The sequence below is a fragment of the Lepisosteus oculatus genome, chromosome 8 (genome assembly GCF_040954835.1).
Source record: "Lepisosteus oculatus isolate fLepOcu1 chromosome 8, fLepOcu1.hap2, whole genome shotgun sequence".
Lineage (NCBI taxonomy): Eukaryota > Metazoa > Chordata > Actinopteri > Semionotiformes > Lepisosteidae > Lepisosteus > Lepisosteus oculatus.
Genome location: NC_090703.1, coordinates 23,227,525 through 23,241,974, shown reverse-complemented (window position 1 = coordinate 23,241,974; position 14,450 = coordinate 23,227,525). Strand labels below are relative to the sequence as shown.

The 14,450-nt window shown below is 39.9% G+C and overlaps 1 protein-coding gene across 6 annotated transcripts in view; it reads right to left on the bottom strand.

The window, feature by feature from the left end:
* The window catches only part of pacs2 (phosphofurin acidic cluster sorting protein 2), a 132,471-nt gene that overhangs the window by 40,195 nt on the left and 77,826 nt on the right, over positions 1–14,450 (bottom strand). For all 6 annotated transcript variants that reach the window (XM_015351201.2, XM_015351203.2, XM_015351202.2 and 3 more), the window contains exons 2-6: positions 13,291–13,378; positions 9,990–10,079; positions 9,008–9,133; positions 5,222–5,384; positions 3,608–3,681 (exon numbers count right to left, since the gene is read on the bottom strand). In XM_015351201.2, coding sequence (XP_015206687.1) covers positions 3,608–3,681; positions 5,222–5,384; positions 9,008–9,133; positions 9,990–10,079; positions 13,291–13,378 — 541 coding nt within the window. The remainder of the gene's footprint in view (positions 1–3,607; positions 3,682–5,221; positions 5,385–9,007; positions 9,134–9,989; positions 10,080–13,290; positions 13,379–14,450) is intronic.

The window sequence follows — 14,450 nt, the reverse complement described above, 5'->3', positions numbered from 1 at the left end:
CTGATCCTAGAGACAAGAAAGACCTAGGCAGAAAAACCCAGTCAGCCAAGATCTCTCCCATTCGTGATCTTCATGGACAGGATATTGTGGCACCACTGAGGTCTGGAAACCATCTTTGCTTTATGTGAATGATGATGTCCTCTTTGCCTCATCTGATTGTGATGTGGGAGGAGCACTGGAGAGGTTTGCAGATGAGTGTGAAGCAGTTGGGATGAGTGTAAATTGGGATGATATATAACCATATGAGGTTACGGTTCTCCCTCATAAAAGAGTGGATTGCTCACTCCAGGTTAGGGGGAGAACAGCTGCCCCAAGTGGAGGAATTTAAGTACCTTAGGGTCTTGTTCGAGTAAGGTTAGAGGTAATTGAGAGATTGACTGGCAGATAGGTGAAGTAGCTGCACTAACGAGAACTCTGTACCAAACTGTGGTGGTGAAGTGGAAGCAGAGTTTCTGGACGAAGCTCTTGGTTTTCTGGTTGATCTACATCCCTATTCTCACCTATGGTCATTTTGATTAGTAACCGAAAGAATCAGACTGCAGGTCCAAGCAGAGGAAATTAGGTTTCTCTGCAGGGCTGCTGGGCTTACTCTCCATGGAAGGGTGAGCAGCTCTGCAATCCAAGAGGAACTTGGAGTAGAATTGCTGCTCCTCTGGAGGAGTACTGGGCACGTACCAGTGGACAGAGACGCAGGGACAGATCCAGGACACGCTGGAGGGATTATATCTCTAAGCTGGCCTGGGAGTCCCTCAGGAGGAGCTGGAGACTGTTGCTGGGAAAAGGGAAGTCAGATCTGCCCTGCTCAGCCACTTACCACTGCAACCCTCACCAGCTTCATAATTCTGGACTGGTATTGGATATTAAAAGATATTAAAAGATATATGCAAAATAGCAGTTTGCAAAAAAATTGATCCATGTTTGTTTCTATGTTTAACAGAACAGGTATCCCACAGTTCTCAAAATTCTCCAGACAGAATTAAGAAATCACATCATCTAAAAAAAAGTAAAAGTCATGCAAGTCAATCAAAAGCAAATTATGAAACTGGAAACTGTATTTCTAATTAGAATTCTAATTTACAATTCTAAGTGAGTTTCTGAAGTAGAATATGTTTAAATTTTTTTCAGCAGCAAGTAGATGGCTTTATAAATAAATTATTAAGTGTCTGCGGAACCACTCTTCTGCACAATGTGAATTTTTTTCACTGATAAATTGTTGATTCATTGTTAGCATTATCATGTCACTGATTCATTGTTAGCATTATCTAATTTTATCGGCATCTTGAACTGTTCTTGATTTGTCTTTCTCCAAAGTCCATATCACCAGCAATAGAAGAAATTAAAAAATGATGTGCACCACATCAGTGTTTCTACAGCCCACTTTTAATAAAAGTGCTGTTTGGAACCCATATTTCCTGCCTCCCCAATGAACAATTAAGCCAAATATTTTCTATCCAGTCCTACCAAATTAACATATTAAAGAGAAAATCAAAATGACACCAAGGATGTCCTATTTCATAAAGACAACCAAAAAACAGAAACTGCAGAGACTAATAACAAAACATTTACAATTATTGTTTTTTGTTTTCACTATTTTTTGGTTTCAAAAGTTATAGTATTTTGAAATCCTGACAATGTTTTTTATTCATTCAAGCCAAGAGTCACCGTTAGGCCTTCAATGCATAGAAAATGGAATCAGATTAATTCTCTGTCCTCATTTACACTAAACATAAATTCCATATAACTAGATGGTTTTACAGTTTAAAACGGATAGCAATCCACATTCTATCATTGGAGGAGTGATAACAGACATTCACTATCATGGAATGATTCAGGAATGGTCCCAATTTTGAAAACATCTTTGTGACCAGATAATTCTAGCACCAGATTTATAGAAGAGGGCAAAAATAAGGACTAAACTGCAGAGCAGTTTCTAAACTCTGTTACAGGTCTCTAATTTTAGAAATGTTCTACAAACTATGGCACTAAAAGATAAGAAAGATTACAAACAAGAGGAGGCCATTCAGCCCATCTAGGCTGTTGGGTAGTTAGTGGCTGATTGATCTGAAGATCTCATCCAGCTGTTTTTTGAAAGAAGCCAGAACAACATGGCTGGGCAACTTGTTCCACATTCTCACAAGCCTCTAGGAAAGTACCTCCAGTTCTCATTTTTAAATGCACTGTTTATTTGCCGCTATGAACTTGCGGAACCATAAGGCCTTGTTTGAAGATATCAGGTCCTTTTGCCACCTAGGTTTTATTTTTGCCTCTTGAGAAAATGCTGTGTCTTTGAAGTTAAGAAATAAGGCAGCATTTTTCATAGTTGATGTGTCCCCCAGATATGAAAGAATAATCAATGTGTGCATTAGAAGTACTGAACTCATCTCGTTGCAAGGCGTATGTAAGGCAAATGTGTGTAAGGAAAATGCATTGTTTTAATCTAATGAAAGAATTCTCTTGCATCTATTAAATCAAGAAAACCAAATAACCATATCAGCCTTCTCAAAGATAAAGTAGAGGCAGATGAGGCAACTATAAGTCGTTGGGAGTTCTAGTCTCACAGCAAATTATGTAGTAAACTTTGAATGAGCTAGATTTCATTCTTATTTTTTCACTAAAAAGCCAACAACACTGCTGCAGGCTTACAGTAGGTCTGCCCATGGAGTTGTGTTGCCTAGCAACACGCAAGGGCTGCTGCTGCCACTACACATAGGATGAAAACAGAAATTATTCACTACATACAATGAGCATCCATAAAAACATAAAACATCTTGTCTTAATTTTTCTTGGGTTAACAGCACACAAATTCATGTTTGACAGCTGTCTGTCTAGGAAGAACTGCTCTGTAGCATAAAAGTTGAAATATTAACACTATATTTTATTTATACTCAGTAGCTTTAATGTGTGTTTTTAATGACAAAAGTATACAAATGTCCAAAACCCACAGCACAGAACAGTCTGACCCTCAGGACCAGTACAATGTAGTACAATGCATCCATTGATTTGTCTTTCTCCAAAGTACAATGCAGAGGGTACTTTGTCACAGTATACATCGTATAGCCGGAAGGACTGTTAGGTGAGGGGATGTTAAACATCAGACTAGGTTGGGAAGTTTTGATAAGACATGTAACTAACTGGAAGTAGCTAGAAAAAGCAGAATAGGATAATAACACTAACAAGACAAAACAAAGGACAGCAATGATTTTTAACATTTTATGACACATTGCTCTACTGTATAACCCATGAAACCTTCAAAACTATTTTTATATCTTGGTCTTCAGAAGCCACATTTCCACTGTAGGTCTGTTTAAACCTCCAACTGCACAGTGTCTGAGGAATGGGGTTAAACTGGAACAATTAAGCTTCAACTGGACAGATTAAGAACAATTTTAAAAAATAGAAGTAGGCCATTCCACCCATTTAAGCTTGATCAGCTCATTGATCCAATGTTCTCAATCCAGCTGCTGAGGGAGGCCAGGGTATCAGTACTGGCTTTAAAAACCTGGGTGTTACTTTAATGGAGTATTGCACAGATTCTCCCCAGTGAAGAATCCCCTGAGCTCAGCTCTCCCAGTTCAAACCACAAGACAGAAAAAGGCCTCAGTCCTACCTGCCCCTGCACGGCGTCGTCACTGGCATCCTGCTCCGAGGAGAAGCTCTCATACTCTTCCTCAGAGTAATTGTCTAGAAACAATTCAAACATCACCTAGTCAGGCATTTTTTAAATAAAAGTCTCCAGCGAGCTGCTTTTCCTCAAAACCTGCTTGCACCTCGCTGCAGGGGAATATAAACCCTCTGAGTTGTCAGTCATCGTTACAGCTCAGAGATGTTCCTCACTGGCACATTCATCCAATTTCTAACCACTTCATCCATTACAAGGTCACGGGGAGCAGGTTCCCAGTCCATCACAAGGAACACACAAACATAGGCACCCACACGCTCACACCAGGGGCAATTTTCCAAGAAGCTAATTAACCTACCAGCATGTTTTTGGACTGTGAGTGGAAACTGGAGCATCCAGAGGAAACCCACGCAAAAACCGGGAAAACATACAAACTCCACACAGCCAGTTTCCCAGATCCAGAACTGAAACTAGGGCCCCATCGGCACAAGGCAGTAATGCTGACCACTCTGTCACCGCGCTGTCCTCGTTGTTTCCAATGGATATTTAATAAAGACATTTATTGGACATTTTTGTATTTAATCAATACTCAAGCATCGAAAAGCTTCAGTGCTTTTAGCATTTCTACTAAAAAAGGACTTTAATTCTGTATAATAAGAAAGAGATGCATCTCTACACAAAAGGAAATTAAAGGAGATTAAAGAATTGAAAAATCCATCAAAAGGAAATGCAGTGAGTGAAGTTCAACTGAAAATATTTGCTTTTCTCCAGGGAGAAAGGAGCAGAGCAATTAAAAATTGAAAGGGTCTTAGGTCTGGAATCCAAACCTTCATAGCCGGAACAAGAATTAAAAAGGGATATTTAGAAAAAAAGAGTGTATATTTTCAAAGGCAACTACTGAGCTGGATCTCCTGCATACCTACACTGGTCAATATTTAAATACCGGTTCTGCAGGTATAAACTGAGATGTGAACTCCAGAGTCTTAAATCTCAAGTTGCATCACTCTGGCTTTCCTACATTCACCCTATAGTTTGATTGGCAGCTGGAATGAGGTGTTGGTGAAAAATGCTTGCCACATCCCACCATAGTCCTGGAGTACTGGAGAGTCCTGGTCCAGTTAGTACAAGGATCTCCAGCTCTGGTCCAGGAGATCCCTGGAGAGTTAATACAAGGGTCTCCAAGCCCTCTCCTGGAGAGCCCCAATCTAGTTAATCTCATAGGTCTCCTCTTTTTAAATACATATATTTAAATTGTACTTTAAATCACCTGGTAAATTGTTTTACATCTTTAGAAAGTGGCAATTTAATGGTGACCTGCAGGAATTGTACTCTCCAGGGTGCAATATACTGAGAATAAAATTTTAAGTTTACAGCACTTTAGAATACTTGGGAATGAAAAACATTAAAGAATCCAAATAATTATTTTTATTAAATGACTGTCTCATGTGGGCAATATTTCATGCCAAATGAATAATCATAGTGGTTCTGGGCATGTTTTCTAAGAAGTTGCTTTCTGTGGACTCTTCTGTGGACCTCTGTACTGATGTACTGATACACTGTGGCTGTTTTTACTTTTCCCCTGCCCTGCTCCAGGTGCCATACCTGTGGACTTGATTTTCTGTCCGCTCTGCAGTGAGCCGTCCTCGTGGTCGATGGGCTGGCTGGACAGGGAGAAGATCCAGATTTCAGCCACCTTGGCGGCCGTGTCCTTCAGGTTGCTGCAGAGTGGGAGAACCTGGCCTCCTTCGGTGGGGTGCTGCATCACCTGGGCAGACAGAACGCAGGCCTACAGCAAGCACACCAGGGGGGCTCTTGGGCTAATGCTTGTGAGGACTGGGCCCATAACTGTGCAGCTCGAATCATCACTGCTTTCTCTTGCTGCCCAGCTGTTGTCATCTACAGTATGTTACATGGCCAATTTACTTAAATTACATAAACAATGAAAAACAAGACCAAAGGACAGATGTAGTAAACTTTATTCCTGCTGGCAAAGGACTTAAAAGCTTCTGCTTTTTCAAGACCCTGTATCTGAAATTTAATAACCCTGAATTATGGATTCCCTTTACTGCTGTAGTGTTCTTTTCCTGTAAAACTCTTCCTGTAAAAAATCAAAAGATAGACCAAACCTTATTCTCAGTTTAAAAGAGATCTGATCTATGTTTCTTGTTTTATTTAAATAGGGAATTAATTTACCGGTTGTACATTTACTGCAAGAAGAGCAACCCTTCTATCACCTAAAAGACACAAAACTAAATTCAGTCAATGTCCTCACCAATATACAACAGAATCAATGCATTTTCAAGATGTGTACACATAACACATGCAGAAATTCACTGACACTGTCGTTTCCACTCCAGGTGGTGTAAAATGCCAGAGCACCTGATCATATTAAGGATATTACTTTTTTAAAAATTTAGTCATGTACCTAAACAATGGATGTTAACCTAGGGCTTCTAAATTTCTAAATCACAGAAATCCAAGAAGTGAAACCAAGGGGAGTGAAGAATGTCTACCAAACTGTACTGAAAACACTTCATCCATCCCCTTTCATCCAGCGATTTCTTGAAAGAAGCCAGGGTATCGACTTTAACAACACTGCTGAGCAGCTTGTCCTATACTCCCACAACTTTTTAGGGAGAGACATTTTAAATGCATTTGCACTTAGTTTCCAAATTCCATGATGGAGATCCACCCCTGAGAACTGTGATTTCTACATACAGAGAAAAGCACATGTGGACAAGGATTCTAAACTGACATGTCATAGTCTATCATCCAAAAGATGACCACTCAAGTAGCTGCAAGTTGAGGGAACCCACTCAACCTGCTGACTTCACAAAATCACTAGCTGGAATTTTCCAGGTTAAAAGGCACTATAGAATTGCTCTCTTGGCTTCCTTCTGCTTAGTCAAACCTCAGACAGCAGACACTAAAAGCGTGCCTTAAACTTTTGTCCAGGAGACTTAATCGGGAGCCTTGTGTAAAACAGATTTCTACCCAAGGTCCTTCCTACAGCAAGACTTTGTGACCACGTAGCCAGCCGGAAGTCCACTTGACCGCCAAAGTCAATACAATTGGGTTTTCATTGACATGCTTGAATATAATAATATGCAGACGTAGACACCACGCTGGAAGCAAACAGTAACTCCCCACCAGCTGACTCACCTGGATGGGAGTCAACCTTGAACTTTAAAAACTAGCACAGCTTAATGTTATTGTAGAGGTCCTCCCCCAAAAACTGAATGCCATCATAAAGTTACAGTAAGATTCTCTCGCTCCCACTTCTTGTCAGATGGTACAAAGGGACAGGTTTGGCACTGGGCAAACAGAAACTGAACCGCGCGTCCCTTCGACAAATACCATCAGCTGTCTCTCTCCCCTTCGAGTTATGAATCCTCTGCTGTTGTATTCAGCAATCAATCGAGAATTAACTTATCTTAAACAAGTTTTGACCATTTCATTCATATAAGTAAAAGTATTTACTTATCTTTGAGTATCCAGATGTTCAGCAGTTGTATGAGACAGACTAATGAGATGTTATAATCAATGTTTAATCATTATTGCATCTCTTGTTGTCCTAATATTTTTGTATCTTGATAACCCTCAAGTAAATGATCAGCCAGTTTTTCTAGGCAGGTTGTTTCAAATAATATCACATTTGTTAGGTTTCTAAGCATGTTGCTTGTATCAATAAACATTGTGTATAAGTAGACTGCTTATTGTTCTGTTGATTGATTTCTAATTGCCAATAAAAAGCTCAAGCAATTTACTGTTACAATTAATTAATTGTTCCACTAAATTCCCACAGCCCTACAGTACTGTGTACAATACTACAATATTGAAAAAGAAACATTATCCAGCAGAAAAGTAAGCTAAACAACACCCAACATCTTTGCTTTTCCAATTTTGTCCTGATGCAACTGATTCCAGGACATTAGCTGAAATGAGTGACAACACTCAGCCAGGTCTTCTCACAAGGTAGAAACAAAACATGATGAGGTAAAAAATAAAAAAACTTGTGGGACTTTGACAGACACAATGGCCTCTTCCCAGAACAAAGACGGATGCTGAGTTAGAGTATGGCAGTCCAAGAATGTGTGAACTGAGACATTTAGGCCTCTTGGAAAAGAAGATGATGGTAGGATTAGTAGGATTTTAAGGATTTTATCACACATTCAGACCAGCTGATGAAAACACAAAAATCTGCAATCCCCATCAATGCCTTTGCACCTATTATCTGCAACATCAAACATAAAGAATACCAACTTCAGACTTTCTATACAGCTCAAGAAATGAATAGTCCATGGGCAACATTGTGACTGAGATCACTTTGTCTAAATCTGACTGTGGATTACTGATGATAGACCACAATGTGGTATGATGGCACCTGCTGTCAGCTGTCTAAGCCAGTCCCACTCCATGACAAGGTAATATCCAACTGCTCACTCACGCCTACAGAAGAGTAGCGTTCACTAGACAGAAAAAATTCAACCATTATACAAAATTTGTGGTGTGACAGTACTCACACATCAGCACCAGATGTGAAGAAGTGATTTCTCACTTCTCTACCTTATCCATTGTGCAGTGAGACTGCTGGAGCTGTGTCACCCAGATGAGGGCTGTATGTCAGTGATAGATGATTACTCACCTCCAATATACTGTATAAAGCACTTTTAGATCGAATAAATGCTACACAAAGGGCAATGAATTAGCATACTAAAATGGAAACAGGCATAACACACATAAACCCTGGAAACAGGGTTATGATTTATACATAAAAGAAATCTACTACACTACTTTTGTTATTTTCTACACCACCTTTTCTGAATATTGCTGTTTTTCATCAAGGTCGAATTGGTTAATTTTAACACCTATTGTTTGGGTCTCTCTTGATTATCTTCAAGATTGATTATCATTCATTTGGAAAATCCATACAATAAAGGAATAAGGTTTTAATTTGTTGCCTGCTACTCCTTCTCAGACAGGAGCACCATGCACAGCTGGTGCATCACCACTGAGGTGCCATGTACTGTAGGCATTCATTTACTGTATCAGCTGGACAACACAAATCTCAAAATGTCATGGTGACAGTTCTGCCACCACTCTCCCTGCCAATCTCATTTGTCTTCTAGAAAGTGACATATATGAGGGGCATTTCACCTAACAAGCACTAGTATTTTAGGATTTACAGAGCCTTCTTCAGCAACAGGAATAGCATTCTCCACCATATAAGTATACAGTAGGTGGTGTGAAACTTATCCCATTGAAATAACTTTTACAATGCACTGAATTTGGCTGACTTGTATCTTCCTAATTTCTGCCCCCATGAAAGTCATAACAGGACTCGTTAAATCCCAATCCTAGGGTACAAAAATGCAACAGTGCCCTTACCTCTGCCATGTTGATGGAGCCCAGAGCCAGCGTCTTGTAGCCAAGGATTGTGCGGTTTTTGTACCTCTTGCGGCGCTGAAGCATGATCTGGAGTTTGTTGCCCTCGCGTTTCAGGAAGTGTGGGTACTGTGAAGGTCCAAACACAGACACACCATTTCCAGCTCAAGCTGAGCAACGTTGCTTTTAATTCATTCCCATCTGGCTGGCTGCCTCCTAACAACATGCTCTCATGACAAAAAGGAAGTGAAACTGTTCTCTTTTTTTCAGGCTCTGAATTTAATGAAGCTTTGATGCTGTTGCATGAGAAAGAGGGCAATCAATTTACATCTTAACAAGGTCCCTGTGCAAGTTTTAAAGCCATCTGTGAACTGAGTACATTATAATCAGTCCATTCCCCTGTTGGTCAAATGTGCAAATGTATTTATTTCTGCTCTTTTAAACAGGATTTTTAAATTCCTGCATTGATTTATCTAATTATTTTTGCCCGTTAAGGTCAGCGGAAAGATCTTAGAACTTATATTTCTGCTCTTTTTTCTACTACCTTTAATAAGAAATATAATTGGCTTTGTTGCTTTTAATTAAAGGTTGACTAACGTCGGCACGACCTAAAGAGAAAACCTGAAACGCTATTTCTATCTTCCTCAACTTAGACCTCATATTGTGTGCAACATTATTTTAATATCAGTGGGAAAAACTACAGATAGGTTAAAATATGTCATTTTACTTTACAAAAAAATAAAAAAGGGGGCTATTGGAGGTCAAATTAACTAATCAGCTTTTTTTCCCTACTTTCCTCTTTAGACAACCAGCATACAAAATGGGAAGGACTCTGTATAATCTCAGCCCATCTCTGTATTTAAATGCATTGGACTGTATTTTCTTCAAAGAATGTCTGATGTTCTTGAACATCTGTGCAAAACCCCCAAAGACTTTCCTAATTTATTTTAAAGACAATGGAGTAAGAAACTGGCACACCATTTACCTGCAGTGAGAACGTCAGAGCCAGGTCAGTCTCTACAACACCATTAGGGGGCAGCACAATCTCATGAGACCTTAAGACTCTCTTGGATCCCTGTTTAGGAAGCAAAAAGTTTCAAATGCAGTAATGCAGTACAGCTGACTGTGTGACCTCACCACTGAACTCTGCAGTATGTAGAAGACAAGGAGATGTCCAAAAGAGATGGGCACTTAGGCTGGAGCCATAGAATTTTCAACCGAGTTCCAAATAAGTAGTAGTAAAACTGAACCTGGAGACCTCAGGGAAAACAGGAGGAGTTTAAAAACATTTTAATAAAGATATTTCCAAAATGTACTGATTTTTTTTTTTGATCAGAAAGACAATAGCCCTCAAAACTGGCATAATAACCTTTTCAACCCGCTCCAATCTGGTTTCCAACAACTTCACAGTACAGAAACTGCCCTGGTTAAAGTCGCCAACTAACAGCATTTGATTCTGGTTCTCTTTCTAATTCCATTCTTCTTGATCTCAGTACTGCTTTTTGAGTATCCGACGGTATACATGACGGTAGCATGGCTAGGCACAACAGTACCTGTCTAAGCTACTATCATCCTCCCCACCTCGCAACCTTCGCTCTTCTAATTCTGGTTTCCTGTCTGTCCCCCAAGACCGTCTACACTCTATGGGTGATAGGGCCTTCTCCTGTTATGCTCCAAAGCTCTGGAACTCTCTCCCCAACGATATCAGAGAGTCACCTTCTCTTAACTCCTTAAAATCTAGACTCAAAACCTTCTTCTTTAGAAGAGCATTTACTTAACTAGTTCTGTTCTTTACCCCTCTGCTCCTACTGTATTCAGTACCCACATCTACTGTCTCCTCTCATTGTGTATTCTCATTGTGCATGTGTTGTACTTTTATTGTTGTTATTGTGTAAAGTGCTTTGAAAAGCCACCTTTAAAGGTGCTATATAAAATAAAGTTTATTATTATTATAGGAAAACTTTCCCCACCTGGGAAGGAAATTGATGATAACAATCCCAAACCTGGCTCTGAATCTGAAGGGCCACACTTCTGCTGGTTTTTGTTTCACCCAAGCTCAAAGTTACAAACTGCACACTTAATAAAAGGATTTGTTGAAAATGTTTGACTGTTGTGCAAGAGGTTGCTTTTAACTGTTGCGTTTCACAATTAACATAAAATCTCAAATTTTGAGTAGAAAAAAACACACATTAAGACAATTAGATAATCAGCAGGATTAAAAACAAACAGGTGTGTGGTTCTCTGGGACCAGCACTGTGAATCCCTGCAGTTTCCTACAGGTTGAGACACAGTGCATTTTTGGTACACATTTCCTTAAGAGCTAAATTATGACACACAGATGAAATGGATTTGTTGTATAATTCACTCCTAACCAATAACAACCTCTAGTGCATCTGTCGGTTATCAAAAAGCAGTTTATTCCTGGTGAGTTTAATGGCCACTCCATGGCCACAGCAATACTAGCAATACTAGATTCACAAGGCGCAAGGCGCAAGGTGAGACCCTACAACCCACAGAAAGTTAAACCATCACAGGGTGCACAGATGTGCACACAGGGAGAATTCAGGGACACCAATTCATTAGTGTCCAGAAGGTGAAAGAAAACTGGAGCACCCAGCAAACACCCACAGAAAAACAAATATTGAAGAGCGCACAAACGTCTCAACTGAAGGTTGAACCCAAGCCCCAAGAGATATGAAGCACTGGCTCTACTGACCATGTCTTGATATTTCTAAATCGATACATCTGACACACTGAGATTGAGGGAGCAGTCTTTACATGTTACAAGTCAATGTGGACAAACAGCTATTGTATAAAATGCTAGGCAGTGCATGAAACACTATATGTTTTTGTTTTCACTCCAGTGTCAAGTGAAATAAAATGCTATTCCCAAACCATTACTTCTGAAGCAATTTTGTAGTTATCAAAATCCCACTACATAATCAAACCTTGTATTTTTTTCACATTTTATTGTGTTACAATATGGAATCCCATTGCATTTTTACTGGGATTTTTAGTCAATTACAGACATAAAACACACTATAGTATCAATATAGTATCAATGTGAAAACAAAATTCTACAGATCCTCCTAAAATAAAAGTATAAAACATGAAATAACTGATTGCATAAGTATTCACTTGAGTCAATATTTGGAAGTGGGAAATTTGCACGATGTCCAATCACATTCTGACAACTACATCACATGAACATTTAAAAACCAGTGCCATTTCTCTTAGCAAGAACTATTGATAGGTAAGTCTAAAAATACATGCACAAGGTATTAGGGCTAGAAATTGCTCATTTGAAAAGGGATTTGCATAAGCTCTATTGGATACACATACATAAATGGGAACTACTGTACTTAAAGATGCATCACTCTTCCTTAGACGCATTAAACTTCCACTATCTAACCCACTAGTTTCTATGGAGTATATTCAATCCATGAATATTTAGTTTTATCTTGCTGAAGAGTACTGTGAAGAATAATATGTTCCTGTGAACTAAGCAGTGTCCTGTATGGGGAAACCTACCACCACCAAAGTATGAACTGCTAAATGTGCACAAGGCTGAAGAGTGAAACCAGTCTTCTGTAAAATTAGGCTCATGGAATGGTTTACGGAAATGAACTCTTCTGCAACTCAAAGCCTGGTACCCACCATAGCTTACGTGACATATACCAGGGCACTGATCAGACACTACCCAGATCTTGCGGTTTGGAATCTGCTATCTACTGGCAGATCACACTGCTAGGCAGTTGCTCTAGCATTGTCTGTAGATTGCGAGCTGTATGACAGTATGACATGCAGTTATCTATGTGGGATATGCCTCAGGGGTCTTTAATTTTTAAATGGCCAGACATTATGTGCAAACCTTTAGAAAATAAAAAGTCTTAAGACTAACATGTTTTGCCAAATGTCTCCTGCGGACATAAATGTCTCAGCGCATCACAGTTTCCGATAGTAAAGCTGATACAGAAGTCCATGCCAGGACCTCAGCTTGTGCATTCCACTCATCTCGCCTGTGACTGCCATCGCCCTGGCCTTGTGAAACTAAACCCAGCAGCCATCACCCTTAGTATTGGGGCCTCTATGCTTTTTTCTGAGGAGCACTGAGCTGTAAACCAGAAAACTTTCTCTGTAGATGTCATTTTAAAACTTGCAATAAATTCTAAGCATAGGAAGAAATTAATCTCTGCAATAAGATCATCCTCTTATTAATGTATTGGGCAAGGGCGGAAGGTCTCTGCAGTGGAGACGGGGGAGGGGTGGAGGAGATTTGGGCGTACCTGGATTTTGACAGCAATGACCACCGAAATCAGCTCCTTGTCCAGCTCCTTCATGACCACCAGCTTCTTCAATGTCAGGCTGCACAACCTGCGGACAGAAAAAAGCCTTAAGGTAAGAGATGTAGATTTTCAGTCAATTCGAGGTAGCAGCAAAAAAAAACTTACAATTCACTTAGTGCTGCTACATGTGCCACATTTGCAACAGAAAAAGCTTAATGCAATTTGAATTGTGTGGGAGTTGCCTGGTCCAGTGGAGAAAATGAGCTCATTAGCTAGGAGGCTCCAGATTCACACACCCCAGATCTGCCACATAATCACTGGGATGTCACCCAGAGCAAATGAGCCGTCTTTGTGCTCCATCAAGCAAAAATGACAACCTGGTCATTAAAGATTTCAGGGCACTGTGAGAGGAGGAGAATTATCCCTGGTGTCCAGGCTAAATTCCCCTTTTCAAACGCATAGTCCGGCCTCATTTACATTTCTTCCTCAACTCAACTGGAGAGAGTTGCACCTGAGCTGCAGCACAGTGGGGCTACTGGCCCATGACAGCTGCTGCCTGTCACCTAGGTGGGGGCTCAAGAAAGCTGTGTCCTCCAATAAAGTAAAGCACTTTGGATCCTTTAAAACTTCTACATAAATACAAATAATTATTTTGAGTAGAAGCATTAGATTAAACATACCATTCACTACAGGTCATGTTGAATAACTGTGTCTGATATATTAAACTTGTTTCAGCAGTTGCTGTAGCATTGGAATTGTATTGGAAAGACAGGGGCTGGCAGGGAATCACCTGAGCATGAATCAGGGAGTGAAAACTCTATAAATTACTTGATACGGGTTCCCGGATTTGATTTCTACCCCCCCTGTGAGTCCCCAGTAAAATTTGCTAATTTCTTGAATTTTTCATTGAAGCTATTAAATTCTAGGCATTGTATAACAAATACTATGCTAAATAATTCTGTACAGAACAGGCTATTCAGCCATCTAGCACCTTTGGTAATTGATCCCAGGCATTTCTTGAAAGAAGCCAGTGTATCAGCTTCAATGACATGGCTACGCAGTTTGTTCCACACTCCTACATTACTTTGAGTAAAGAAGTGCCACCAGCTCTTGGTTTCAAATGCACTTTTACATAGTGAATTTGAAACCAAGAGCTGGTG